General features: G+C 32.1%; 1 protein-coding gene across 1 annotated transcript; it reads right to left on the reverse strand.

Annotated features, from left to right (window-relative positions):
* LOC143073140 (acetylcholine receptor subunit alpha-like) lies at positions 1-15,046 on the reverse strand. The gene is made up of 5 exons (XM_076248472.1): positions 14,289-15,046; positions 5,183-5,227; positions 3,532-3,641; positions 1,816-2,800; positions 1-891 (listed from the first exon to the last, which is right to left on the reverse strand). Exons 1-5 carry the CDS (start codon positions 14,475-14,477, stop codon positions 718-720), a joined length of 1,503 nt encoding a protein of 500 aa, XP_076104587.1. The 5' UTR covers positions 14,478-15,046; the 3' UTR covers positions 1-717.
* Between the last annotated feature and the right edge of the window lie 526 nt (positions 15,047-15,572).

Consider the following 15,572-nt stretch of genomic DNA (forward strand, 5'->3'; position numbering starts at 1 on the left):
TAATGTTTCTGACTGATTTTAATACTATTAACGGCATTTTAATGAATAAGGCACTGCAGTTCATTGAAATCACATGACATATATACATAGTTACTTTACAATGAAAGACATATGTAGATTATTTAAGGCCAAGTCAAATTCTTTCAATCTTCTGTAGAGTTTTCTTTATTCGTGGGATACCAATGTTCGTGGATTACGTTGGTACAGATGAACCACGAGGTCAAATGTTTAGTGAAAAACAAACTTTTTATATACTTGTTAAGCAGAGATTTGTAAAAGCAAACATTCTCGAAAAATGCAAGTTTCCTTCAATCCACGAATAATGAAACCCATGAAAATAAATGAATTCACAGTAATATGAAAATAAAGCTTAGTTTCATGCAAGGATCACATAGTATAAGATAACACATACATTTTTGATTGTTAAATTATTTCTGATTGTTCAGGGTGTGTATGCTGATGAAAATGCAGACCTTACTTTATTATTTTGCAAGTCAATTTAATGAACGATTAGCTGAAATGAACAAAAGAATATAGATTACTTTGTTATTAAATCCCTCGTCTAAAGTAGGATGGAGTAGCTTTTACAAGTATTTGACGCTGGTAAACTATCAAAAATTTCTATCAAAGCATGTGCATTGCCTCTTAACGGTTTAATTAATTTGCAAAAACAATGAAAGAAAACAAAAACATAAATTGAAATCTCTGTACTTGACCTTAATATTTACACGCCCCGTCTGCCCGTATGTTAGAGCTTAAAGGTGGGCGTGAATCATAAAGGGAGGGTGCATATAAAAATATACTGAGTGTTCCACATACACATGCTGTTGTAAAAATATACAGAAATAAACGGTCCATCACCATGGCAATATACTTCCAGTCACGTGCTTCCTAAAAAGTAAAACAATATTAATGAAATTATTTATAGAACTTATGCTAAGAAAACATATTCTTATCAATGCCAAAACAACCTTATTTTAAGATCTTGTCATTTATAAAGACATCGTCAATGTTAATGTGTGTATAAATATCTGTGGTCTTTTTTTGTTTTTTTTTTTTTTCGTAATGACACACATAGGCTTTTAAATTTTGAGTTTTAGTTTTCATGATGAGGGAAAATCGAGAAAGATCTTCAGACGCAAGAAATCTATAAATTGATTAGATTTAGTAGCACTATGTCGATACCGATGATGTAGGGCTTTTAGTCCGCTAAGTTATCTTCAGCACAGTATTCAGTGCTTTGAAACAGGCTTGTTTTGTTACATATACTTTTTTCAAATCCACCTTTTATAAATCAAGAAACAACGGATAACCTAAGGTTACAACTCGTACAGGCAAAGCTTTGTTTGCATTGTTCTCAGTCAATCGGCTCCTGACGTATAAATGCTTAAGTAAGAGTGTTTATATTGCAGGTACACACGCGATTTGTAAAGTGTATACTAGTATTTCATTTGAAATGATAAACTATTTTGTGTCTTGATCAGAGACATACTGAGGATTGAGATACATTGGCTTATCTGAAGCATGGATCTTTGACCGTGGTTGTCTAATGTCATATATATTTAGTTTTTTTTTATTCATCAAATAATTTGGTGTCGATAGCATTGTTTATACAATGTTTCCTGTTTGAAATCTGAGCGGTTTTCTTGTGACGATACTAAGTCAACATCTAGTTATATTTCGGGTTTGGTTTAACTTTTAAATATGAAGTTGGGCAGTTGGAATTCTCAAAAAATATCAGGTTTCTAAAACAGCATACATCTTTTCTGAACACAAATGTATGATATAATTTATATTTCCGATTAGTTTACTTACAGAGTTCTCCTGATCTTCCGTCTTCAGGTGATCAGCTATTGAAATAACTCCTTCAAAAGCCTCTTTGATTTCTTTTGGATACTGTTTTAGTTCTTTGTTAGGACGAATATTTTCATATGTACTTTCTGAAGCTTGCGAAGCGGAAAGTATATCCCTGACATCACGCATTTCTATACCGTTACAAGTTCTTAAAGGCACTCTTTTACGCATATGTTCCATATCCGGTCTGCGCATTAATAAAACTCTTGGTAAAATTTCCGTAAACACACGTCTTACCCATGGACTCATTGTATGTGTTGCTGGACAACGGAAATGGATTCCTAATGTATAAACAGTTAAAAATATAGACATAGTCACTACTATCATAGTAAAAAGTAAATATTTGCCTATTAGAGGTATGACAAATGAAGTTGGAGGATTGATGTCTGAAAGTAGCAAGAAAAACACAGTCAACGCCAGCAATATTGATATTGATAACGTGATCTTTTCTCCACTGTCTGATGGAAGATAAAATACCAAGACGGTTAAACATGATATAGACACACATGGCATGATTAAATTGAGCGAGTAAAATAAAGTACGTCTTCGAAGAGTAATATTAAATAAAAGATAAGGATACGGTGCGTTCGGACAACATGGGTACAACTTTTCCTTTCGCTTAGCAGTTACATTTATAATATCCCATTCAACGTTTTGATGGTAATCATGAATATCTACTCCTCCGATAATCAACTTTTCTTTTGGTTTATTTGGTGCAGTTTGTAGTATTATTGATTGAGCATCACACACATGTTGTAAGTCAAGCTCCTGTCCATCATATGTCCACGATGAGAATTTCATGAAACATTCCTGCATATCAAAGGGGAAATATTCAACGTCGATCGGACAGGAACTCTTATAGATGACAGGAGGTTCCCAGATTATCATTCCATCGAAATATACTTTGGCTTTGGTTAGCAAAGTAATAACAAAATCACCATCAGCACTGTAAGTAAGAATGTTGAAATATCATAAACACAGTAAAAACAAACTTGCTTTTTATGATGCACATTGTTCACCTTGTATTGGTTTATTATATCTATTACTTTAGTATGTATATTTAAGTTAAAAATAACTTACTCCATTGCTTATCTATAATTTGACTATAAGTTAACTATATTAAAATAAGAAGATGTGGTATTATTGCCAAAGAAAAAAGTAAACTCTCAACAAAAGACAATTAACATAATGACATAAATAGACTCTCTCGGTTTGTTGTCTCTTGGACACATTCCCCATTTTTCTTCTCAATTTTATCTCTCACAAGAATAAGATCCTAACTGTAAAATACTAGGTCCGTTTTGGTCATATAGCTGTTCAACTGTTCCGGTTCTTATACATTCTTGGCTATCCATAATTTGACCTTTGATGGTTATAAAAAGCGCTTCGGATGCATGAAATCTATCAAGTTCTGTTTGTATTTTTCTACAATGAAGCTTGTTTGTCACTTTGGGAAAATCAAAACACAAGTCAAAAATTTCGAGTACCTATCAACATAGGGGGATTTAATAACTTTAAGATTCGCCTGTACGTTGCCATCTGAGTATATGTTTAAAGATTCAGATGATATGGTCACTACATGAATGTTACAAAAATTGCTAGTGTATACGTAGCACATCGACAAATCTTTGAAATTAGTTTCTATTGATTTAATAATAATATCATTATAATGAATACTTGTTATAAAGAACGATATCTGGACGCCAGAGATGGTCAGATGGCATATGCGTCATTTTAATTCCTTGGTATTCCTTGGGATCCCATTGTAATCGAGGATCTGTCCATTCCTGAAAAATAAAGATTTATAAACATCAACATGAGTGTGTGCTATATCTGTTTCGTTAAAAGCCATCGAAACTCTTTCATGGGTCCGTAGGTGGTTTGAATAAAATCCATGTCCCTATCCAATATACCCTTGTTTTGTTCAATAGATATCCAGAAGTTCTCCATATTCATCCCAGTCGATACATATTACATACCCTATTTTTTTATTTATTGTTTATGTGTTCTTGTCTTGTATATCCATGACATATGTGCCACTGGATGCAAAGCGTACAGCAACCAATCAACCAATTTATTTTCAGGTTTTTGTTAGATCAAATATACTCATGCAGGGTTTCCTTCCCGGAGCTCATACGTTCTTGGTATCATTCTTTCGTTTGCCAAATTGTTTTGTTGTTGATTTTTTTTTTTTTTCGACTTGAGTTATTTTTTTCATTACCACCTAGGTTTTTTTCTCCTTATGTCAAGGTTTCTCCTACTGTTACAAGTTACCATTCCAGTTGTTACCTAAAGCCTACTTGAGGATGTTAATTTCAGAAACACGTGTAACATGATTAAAATAAGTACATGTGGTAAATAAAAGATACTATCGCACAGTTATGTCTTGTTAAAAGCTATATACAGGTTATATGACGCAAGATGAATTATTTTTAAGACATGCACTACATTCGTATTTATAATATGAACAATGTATTTTAACGGTACAGATGGTACATTTGTATGTGTAGGTTACAAGTTCAGATTTGTTACTTTTAATCAAGTAGCATATGTAAATCATGCTTTAAGCCTACATCATATTTTCAAAGAAGATAAACAAAATTAATAGAGATAGAGCGCAAGTACTGACACGTTTCCCGCTGTAATTGAGCGATAAACATTTTTCATCCCTTTGAATGGAAGAACAAAAGGATCACTCGCAGACTCATGAAGAAATAATGATAGAAAAAGTACTTGAATTATTGGTATTGGTATTGTAGAATAGCAACACATAAGAAGTAATAAATCCAAATCAAAGAACGCTCTCAGTAATGAAATTAAAAAACGAATGCGAACTATTTCACATGACATTTAACAAAAAAACACAGGTACTACTGTTATAACGTTAAATTATTTAAATCACTAAAGTTTTCTATACCCTCAGTCGTAGGTTACATAAGCCGTACTTTGCACAAATTTTCGTTTTGTATTCTCTTCAAAAGAGAGGCTAAAGATACCAAAGGGACGTTCAATTTCGTATTTGATTTGACTTCCAACTGTTTTGATTCGAGTGCAACTGATGTACACAACGCTCGTATCAAATCATAGGTATCTGGCTGCTCGTGGATCTATCTACCGGACTAAGTAAACTCTATTGACAAAGTTTTCTTGCATAAAAATATTTTTAATTACGATGACAAATTTGAAACAGTTCATTTCAAATATTAAATTGAAGACCCGATCAAATATATCCACACGCTACAACAAAATAATCTTTTGACGTTTGGATATCGACCCGCCATAACAACCAACGAGGGAACTAAGTTAAAGGAATTAAGCAAGCAAGTACCTGTCTAAGCCATACACTTGTAGTCATTATCTGGTTCTTCTCATCCTACAATAACAATATTGTAATATTTATTTAATAAAATTAAAACACATGTATACCCAGAGTGGTTAATGGCATCAATTACAAATAACACCAACATTAAATATTAAGGCATTATCATATATATATATATTAAAAAGGGTAACACTGGTCATTTTTGGGGCCTTTTATAGCTTTTGTTCGGTGTGAGCCATGGCTCCGTGTTGTAGGCCGTACTTTTACCTATACAAAGTGTGACTTGGATGAAGAGTTGTCTCATTGGCGCTCATTCCACACCTTCTTATATTTAATAATACTTAAACATGTGTGGTGTCCCCTAAATGTGAACGACATTTCAATAAATGAAACAAATTACACGATGATAAAAGTAATTGCAATCTGTCCTTTTTCAATGACTCTGTCAATTCTGGATAAATAGTATTTATTTCTTTTCAAACTGTTTAAGAAAAACATATAACTTTCACAGGGTGAGATACAATGGGTTTTAGCTTCAACCTTGTTTTTATATTTATATGTTTACAAATTCTATTTCTATTTATTTTCTATGTGAACTCTTCTACATCTTCCCCTCTCTTTTTCCACGAAGTGCATTTCTTGTGCTTTACTTATTTTAATTTTTTTAATTTTCAAAATATATTTGTCAATTTTATATTTTGTCTTAATTTTACTGAAAAGGAGAATTTTGCGGTTTTCACAGTTTGTAGTTTAAATTTTTCAAAGACTATAATATATTCATCATATCTGTATTTTAGATTTAAAAAATACAATCAAGAATTCTTTTCTTGTTGATAGTTAATATTTTGTATTTTATTTATGTCTATTTTATTTGTGTTAAATATTTTTCTACTTATGATAAGCATGGAAATTTTACCGTTTATGGTGATCAATTCAGATAATAGGAAGAATCGTAAAATAAAAGGATATTTTTATTACAGTTATAATTGTTGTTGCTTAGCATTTCAATGATTGCACTAAAATAAAAACATCTATGGGATACTGGGCTAGTTCTTCTCTTGTAGCTATATTGACAGATTGTTTACTAAGTCCAGTTATTCTACCAATTTTTTTAATGAGTTTTCTTTACTTGGCTAAATATATTAATCATTGCAAAAAAGATTAAACTTACTTTGCTCAGCTATCAGCTTTTATCATATTTTCCTTAAAATCTATATATCATTATTATATTTATATCAATTTAAGAGTTAACTATGAGAATTGGGTTAACGAGGGATTAAAAAAATTTCATTTTACAGCAAAGATGATACCACATTATTTTATCAAATGTCAGTGAAGGAGAATGCACTCATAAGCTGTGACTATCAATAGAAATAAAACGATAAATACCAGGCCTTGAAGGCATAAAACTTTGCTCAGTGCTCTGAGCACAAAAATCATGCTCGAAACATGAAATCCAGCAATTTGATTGGTTGATTTTCGAGTCTGAGTACAAAAATCATGCTCGAAAGTTTTATGACCGTGAGGCCAGATATTATTGAACGAATACTTCTTGTATTCAACGTAAGTATTCACATGAATAACTAAGAGAAAAGAGATATTTGGGGGAGTTTAATGCTTTTGGAGAAGATATGTTTTTTGGTAAACAAAAAACTTAAGCCTGGCAAGAGGTCATCGAATTGTTAATTTGCAGTTCTAACATTTGCGACAAAATTAACGCCAACAATCACAATAACTCTATACAATGTTTAAATTGACTTCCGAACATCTTGTATTCGACAGTAATACTTTTGTTAATTAGATAAATGGGTTTGAGTCATCATATCTGTCTCCGAAGGAAATGTAAAAAAAAAAACAATACATGCTTTTGATTTACAAATTTCTCCTAGTTGGAAATAACCCTTATGTTATATGAATAGCTAATATAACTCTCTACTTGTTTTTCAGATAAATACATTATCGACAGGAGGTTATAAGCTTTAACAACAACGTTTTTACTTTGGGTGCAAGATAGTCATGGCAACAGTTTCTAAAAAAAAATCGAAAAACATTGTACTGATTGACGTCTTCTTTTCGCCAATTGTCTTGTATAGGCCTACTTTTAGTAAATAAGTTGTTTACATTGCCATTTTAATTAAATACTAAGTGGTCTGTCGTTGTTGGTTGTATGGTAAAGTCCCGAGCAATATTGTGAGATGAGGTATGCTTACAATAGTTATCAAACAAAGGTACCAGGATTATAATGTACACGAGACGCGCGTTTCGTCTACATAAGACTCATCAGTGACGCTCAGATCAAAATAGTTATAAAGCCAATTAAGTACAAAGTTGAAGAGTATTGAGGATCCGAAATTTCAAAAAGTTTTGACAAATACAACCGAGACAAAACTCATCGAGAGACCAAATGACATAGAAGTTAACAACTAAAGGTTACCGTACGGCCTTCGACATGAGCTCAATTCCATACCACATAGTCACGTTTACAAGGGCCCGAAATGACAAATGTAAAACAATTCAAACAAGAAAACTAACGGCCTGATTTATGTCCAAAAACAAATGCTAGTATGATATACAGCACCAAATGACAAGCGCTGAATCACAAGCTTCTGACTTGGGACAGGCACACACAGAATGTTGAACTATTTTACGTACATTAACCCCTCCCTTAACCTGGGACAGTTGTGTAACAGTGCAATTTACGTACATTTATAAAAACAGGGGAAAGGATGGTTAAAATACCAAGATCAATGCGTTTTCCAAATTTTTAATTTCCCTATTCTGTCAATTTTAACATGATAAGAACATTAAAGATGATGATGAATTTTAAAATACAAACGAAAATATCCGACTAAGATAAAAAGCCAAGTTAAAAGCAGGTTGTTTAATCTTATCTTTGTTGTTTTGTTCCCCAACTACATGTACTTATGGTAATATAGTTTGAAGCATTTTTACCATCAATTTCGTCGGTGATGTCTATATTTTTTTCCTTAAAAGCAGGTTAATGTTCTGTAGCAATGCAGTACAATATGAAGCTTTGGCAATAATAAACTAAGTTTGTTATTAAATGACGGACGTGTCTGGATTTTGGCTTCCTTTGCAATAAAGAATCGTGACAATTATGTTCCATAAGCGCTCATATCACACATCTGCATAGAAAACTACATAAAGTTATTCTACCAAACAGAATAAATTTGGTTAACAAACATTTATTTGTATTGCTCCGTTTTACTAAAATTTATGATCACATCCAAAACAGTATGTTATAACAGAAGCATTTTAAAGACAAGTTGTAATTTAGTATATAAATTAAGATGTAACCAGAACATAATAACTTCAAGATATTGTTTCATGTCAAGGCGATAAAATATGTGAAACTGCACTTTTAAGGTTACGCGCATCATACTAACGCAGTTTCAAAAGTGTTAAATTCCAATGAAATTTGCTTTTATTAGATTTTGAATCGCGATGATATTTGCTTTTTCTTCGTTAGATTTGAATTGCGATGATATTTTTTTTTTTTTCGTAATATTTAAATTGCGATAATATTTTCTTCTTTATTCCTTTGGTTTTTCAATTGTCATGATAATATTTGCTTCTTTCTTCATTAGATTTTAAATTGTTACATATTGTGTAATTATATTGGTGATATGTATACAATGAAGTGAGGATATATTTGTTTAGGGCATTTAAAGCAGCATTATAGAACAATAGAATAAAGAAAAACTTCTACACTAAGGATTTATTGTATTTTATATATCAAAGGGAAAAAGTGCTTTAGATTTTTTTGTACTGCTTCATAATGGTATAAGGTTATTGGCAAAATGAATATTATTAGACTATTGTTAGATCTTCACATCGTAAATTTTCTGTCATAATCATTTCCGAATGAAAGCACTGCAGCCTTACGTCTTTCTAGTTTTGTTTTTTTTCTAGCTCTATATATAACTAAGTTAGTACTACATTTATTGTGAGGTCAAGTTGCGGATAGTGGGATGTGAATGAACTGAATTCATTGTTAAATAATGAAATACTTTGACTTTGTTCTAGGTACAAAAAGCATGCTAAGATTAATTGAATTGTAAATACATTTATTGTGTGATATGATCTTCAACTTACTGAGAAGATGGGACAAGGGTATTCCGGAGCACCTGAGATCTCCCCAGTTTTTTTGGTGGGGTTCGTGTTGCTTAGTCTTTAGTTTTCTATAACGTGTCTTCTGTACTATTATTTGTCTGTTTGTAGCTTTTTTTTCTTTTTAGCCATGGCGTTGTCAGTTTATTTCCAATCTATGAGTTTGATTGCCCTTCCCGCTGGTATCTTTCGTCCCGCTTTTTAGTATATTCGCAGAGGATCTCACTTCCCACTTATTTCCCAGATCACACCTTTCACCTCCATTATCTCAAATTTCCACTTTTTACCACCTATATTTAACATTCATAAATGCGTGCCACTCCCTCTTACCGTCTTATGTTGTTTTTCTTGTACAAATTTGTTTTTATTAAACGTTTAATGCTAATTCGACAGAACAATTCATGCTGACGAGACGTACTTTTGGCTTTGGAAAGACGCAGCCACGTCAAGTTCTCATGAATAGGCTTGTAAAGCACAAAACAAATTATACTGGGCGTTAGGTAAACAATAATCAATCGAACATTAGCCAGCTTGTGAAAGTAATTTAAAAAATGCTACAACCGGGTCGATTAAGGGTTTTCAAAATGTTTGCGTCATTAATCTTTCAAGTTGAACAAAAATATTTTGACTGCGACTAAATGTCTACATTTTAGTTTCGTGCAAATGTTGAACCATTTATGTCAAGACAAAACGGAGAATGAAGACTTCAAGATTGCACAGTATGTTCTTATACATATTTTACATAGATCTTCTCTGTTTTTTGTTATATATCGGACATTTATACCTTTTTTGCGTTCTGATGGCGTTAAATCGAACGCACAAAATATATGTGCTGCATTTTGAGTATATATCTCCCAGTTAATACAATTTTCAAGGGCTTGTATTGCATATCATAATTTCCTTCATTCAGAGTACCTGCTCACTAGGAAGCTTTTAAACCAATAGGTCCAAGTGGTGCGGTTGAATTCACCCATTTGTAAGTTTTTGGACGCTATCACCAGTTGGTTGACCGTTATGGAATATCCATATTTCGAAAGTCAAGTCAACCTACTGTGTATGATGTTTATTACATATGTAGAATGAGATAGGTATGTACTGCAAGTATACAGAAACTCATCGACAAAGGCATTCCGAGAGCAACAAACTGTCTTCAGCAATAGACATTTGTCTTTTAAATGTGTCAAAGCCTAAATTGTCCCGAGTCTATTTTTCAAATTAAAGTATTGTGCAGATTATGAGACCATTCAATTCTCTTAAACAGTCCCCAATGGTGTAATTCGAATAACGATATTAAATTTACTTTCATCAGAATTAATTTTAAACTGGCTTTGAGCGGGGCGTGTATTATATGTTTGCCTGAGTGTCTAAGGGTAAGAAGGCAACACAAATGGAGTAGAAAAAGAGTGAAATATTCAATACCTTATGTTCACTAAAGTTATCTTTATTTAATACATTATGTGTGATGCGATATGATTGCCAACTACTTGCTTCTTTTCTTTTGTAACTTATCGACTATAAATCAAACTCAGTGACTGGCTATGATAAATGTTCCACTGATGATAAGTTATATACAGATTCCATCAAGCACGATATTTTTTTTTTCATTCTGCTGTTCGTAACCATATCGATGTAGTCTAATGAGGTTCTTGTATATCATTCATGCACAATGTTAGATCTATGGAACCGTCCTTCATTATACATACATATGACCTATTAATCTAACGTCAATATTTTCAATAGGAATTGAATATTTCTGATTAATTTTCCATTTTTCTTTGACATATTATCTGAGTCGACGATCTGCAAATTTATTTATAAATCACATTTGCATCTTTTAGATTTTGAAGATAGAGACAGCCGGCTTACTGTTTTCCCTGAAAATTTGTACATTTAAAGAACTGGGTACCTAAAGATAAATTTGGAGAAATACGTTAAAATCTACACTTGTTAGCTACAAAATATATTAATTAACGATTGTTTTTGAGTTAAATTACAGTTCTTAATTTTGTTAACGATACGATTGGTTTCTTGAGGTCAGTGCACAAAGACGGAAATCATATTCAAAGTCCTGTTATTAAATTTCAATGAATGTAGATTTAACATTAGATGCCTTTAGCACCTGCTTCGATTATATTTGTGCATACTCACCATTGAGAAATACAGAGGGTCGGAAGGAGAAAGAGAGTTGTTGTATCTCTATAGTTAACGACACATCGTCACGTGAAATTACTTACTTACTTCAGCAACAATTTAAGAAAGCATATAAAGTCATGTGATCTATGTAGAGAAAAGAGGGGGTAATACCTTTTTATCTTAACCTGTTTTGGCCTTTTTCAAGGTGTTGTTAACTGTTATCTGAGATAAATTTAAACTGTTAACTGTTTTTCAACCCACTGTGTTTACTGTCATATCAACATTTTTGAATTTGTTGTTAACTGTTTTTGCCAAAATCGAGGTGTTGCTAACATGTTAACGGACCCCCTATTGCCCCTCTATGTACATACAAATTTGGTCCGATTCCCTATTGTATCGTTTTACTGGATTCGCTCGGGTGGCAAAAGAAGCAGTCTGGTATCGCTCCATTTGGGGTTCATGCTATTCTACCAGTGGTTTGTTTTTGATTTATGTATTCAAAATGAATTAATGAAATATCAAATGTGTTAAGCTACTGGTGCCTCTTAAACAATGTCATTTCAGTTTTAGTACATCTTGTCTAGGGGCGCATAGTTGTTATAGATCAATTATGTTATAACTGTAACACTATAGGAGATAATCTTTTGATTTAGAGTATATCAGAAGAAAGCAGGTGCTCACGAAACATCGATATCATTATTGGCAAACTATTCGGCCTTCTGTTTTACTGTGATGTAGTGGTTAGAGCAATGAAACGCGACAATGAAAGGTACCAAACAGCCTTTTAAAGGTACATGTTTTTCACACACAAAATCGTTTTGTTTACACGTTTTTGTCTTGAATTTCAGACTATGTATGGTAAAGATAGATAAAAGTTAATTGAAGACACCACTTCACAGAAAATCAATCTGACAATTAAAAGACAATAGCAGTTATGTAGTTATAGGGAAACACATAGCAAATCGCATAGTACAGATATTTAGATGATTTAGAATGTAAAAACCATCTACTCTCGCTGACCTATTTCCATCACTTACACATTTAGTATACTACCTTTTAATTGTGTCGTTATGTCTGCTACTTTTGCGTTTAACTTGAACTGTTAGGGCCTTCAGTTAATTAGATCAATATTGTTTTGCCCTCCTTTTTAACTTTTATTTATTCGAGCGTCACTGGTGAGTCTTTTGTAGACGAAACGCGCGTCTGGTGTATACTAAATTTAGTCCTGGTATCTATGATGAGTTTATTGATAATAGAGGACCATGATGATTGATGTCTGGTCCGTTTGTCCGTCCTGTCAGGCTTGAGTTTTTGGTTAATGTCGTTTATCACGGAAATAAGTTCACTTCAACTTTAAACTTAGAACCCGTTTTCATTTCGATGGACACTTTTAAAATAATATGAGTTAAACATGTTTGTGAGCACAAAACCACCCTTAACCGGTACATTGTGAGGAGTATTTTCTAAATTATATGAGACATTTAATCTTTAAGTAAGACTTTGGTCCCGATTTCACGATTTGCTGTGAGTGTGATGTGGGACTGTAGTTACATCAACACATACTCTTATTTTCAGTTAGCAGACATGCATCCATTTTTGTAGCATCCAATCCGTCATTAAGCTTTAAGCTAGAAAACTCAAGTTATTACAACATATAGACCATAAAACTAACTGAAATCGAATCAAATTTTGAAATTGGACTAATACAAAGGTACTTATCTTGGGAAATTTTTCAGATTATAAGTATTATAAATGAACATTGTATTTGATTTCTTCACAAACATTAAGTAACTTTGATGCTGTTAAACAAACTTTTAAAAAAGAACAAAGTAGACATTTTTGGGGAAAGTCCACTAAGACCTGATTTAGGGATAGTCTACTAACTAAAACTAAAAGCCTAAAAATAAAATGATGTCATGATATTGTCATCTGATATACATAGAACGAGAAGTCTATTCCTAGGCCCTAGACAAGGATTTCTGATATATATATATAACCCATAGAAATGTGATGATGTCATAATATTGCCTTCTGTTATAAACTAAACCCATGGAAATGCAATTAAGCTAGTAATTATGTCATGATATTATCATCTAATATAACTCAAATAAATAGAAATGTGATGAGGTCATGATAATTTCTTCCGATATACATATAATCCATAGAAATGATGTTCTGATGTAAATCCAAACGATAGAATTGTAATGATGTCATGATATATTACCTTCTTAGAAAAATCCAACCATCATACGATTCAAAAGTCATATGTGTACAATCATCATACGATTCAAAAGTCTCGCATCTTACAGAGGAACTTTTACATAAACCTTACTAAATCAGAGATCAAGCTTCTACTTACTTTTAACTGTTCAATATGTCAAAACCAAAATAAAAGTGAGCATGCTACCGTTTGTTAGGGTAAACGCTTCACAAACATTTTATAAAACATATCAAGTCTTCAAATTTGCATGGTTTGTATTTGTTTGAAACCACAGCATGAATAACAATAATATACTCATTAACATAGCGGGATGATGCTGTCAAGTATGGTCGTAAAATAAATAATAATATATACTAGTACTCAGAAGGAACAACTTTGTGATTAAATTTAAGATTGAGAAAAAAACATATCATGATTTTAAATTTCCATGTTTTGTATTTGTTTGAAACCACAAGATGGAATACATGTAACAGTATATTCAGTAACATAGCGGGATATTCTGTCAATAAGATCTAAAAATAACATACTCGTTATGATAAAAATATGATAAATGTAAAATTTGAAAAAAAAAGATGTCAATGTTCTGCTTTAACCCCAAAGTTTTAACGATAAATAGAATATACTTACAATGTCAAGCAGCTGAGACAAACGTAAACCAATTTTGACTGTCAGTTTAAGAGAATCATTTCCAGTGGGTCGAATCAGTTTACTGTAAGAACGAATATGTAAAAGTTCGTGATGAAGACGATTTTCTGCATTCATGCTTACACTGTATGATAATCCAATTATTGCCAAAATAAAACATTCCGTCAACATCTTGGTTTTACATTAGTTTCCGTCATGACAGAACGGCATCGTTTTAATAGAATATATTTATAACTGTACCTTTTTCCAAACTTATTGCACAATTATTCTCAACAGGAGACAGTCAACAACATCTATCAAAAGTTGCAAGAAGCTGAAATTGATTTTTCATCGCTATAACTCCTATTCGTTTAAATTACATCACACACAACTTATTTATCCGTACATACAAAAGTACTTTACTGACGACTTATTTTTGTTGATTAGACATACATGATTATTGTTCCGTTCAAAAACTTGGCATACCACAATATAAATGTGAGGTAATCATAGCTACACACACTAATTCTTTATGATATTTCAACATAAATGTATGAAAACTTAGTGTCAGATGTTGTTACTTTTTACATGTAAATGTAAATACGGTTTGCTTGTCAGTGGCATATGTTACAACACTTATACGTTAGATAGATATAATACACTCACTATACATAAGAGAAATTAATAAACTTTCATTCATTGTGTACGATACAATACAAACTATGGTACCATGTGGTATAGAAGACAACTAATAAAACCAGTTATCCTTTTCATCTACATCTTTTAAAGTTATATACGAATGGAAGAATGTTTCAAGGTTATTTCAACGATATCTATACCGTTAATTCAAGGTAACGCATATAGCTTTCCTTATTTTATTATTAATAAAACGGCGCTATACGTCAATTATTAGTATATAAATTGTTGTAATAATATACAATAAAATAAGTAGATCGACTACGCGTTATTTGATTTTATAATCACATTATTAATTGATATTCATAGTCGGGATAATCTAACCCTTGTAATGAAGTCAAACTGCAAATAAGACAATATGTCTTAATAAAAACAAAATAGTATTGCACAGGTACAAAAACATGCCGTTCTAAAGTGTCAAAATATGCAGGAGAACCTAGCCGCAGAGACGTTGTGTGTTCAATGAGTTACAAATTCCAGCCTTTAATATATATGTTATCCGCCTGTAGATAATTTTGTTTTAAAATATTCTATATTGAATGATTTAAAATAAAGGAGGAGGGCACTCATATTCCTATTAATCGGCGTAAT

Source organism: Mytilus galloprovincialis, chromosome 4 (assembly GCF_965363235.1).
Source record: "Mytilus galloprovincialis chromosome 4, xbMytGall1.hap1.1, whole genome shotgun sequence".
Lineage (NCBI taxonomy): Eukaryota > Metazoa > Mollusca > Bivalvia > Mytilida > Mytilidae > Mytilus > Mytilus galloprovincialis.

What these genes read in the sequence shown, in the direction of transcription:
- LOC143073140 (XM_076248472.1), bottom strand. Translation starts at nt 14,477, where the DNA reads ATGTTGACGGAATGTTTTATTTTGGCAATAATTGGATTATCATACAGT. An exon ending in TGTCTCAGCTGCTTGACATT is followed by an intron (nt 5,228 to 14,288) that starts GTAAGTATATTC and finishes TTGTTATTGTAG; the next exon opens with GATGAGAAGAACCAGATAAT. An exon ending in CGGAAGATCAGGAGAACTCT is followed by an intron (nt 892 to 1,815) that starts GTAAGTAAACTA and finishes TTTACTTTTTAG; the next exon opens with GAAGCACGTGACTGGAAGTA.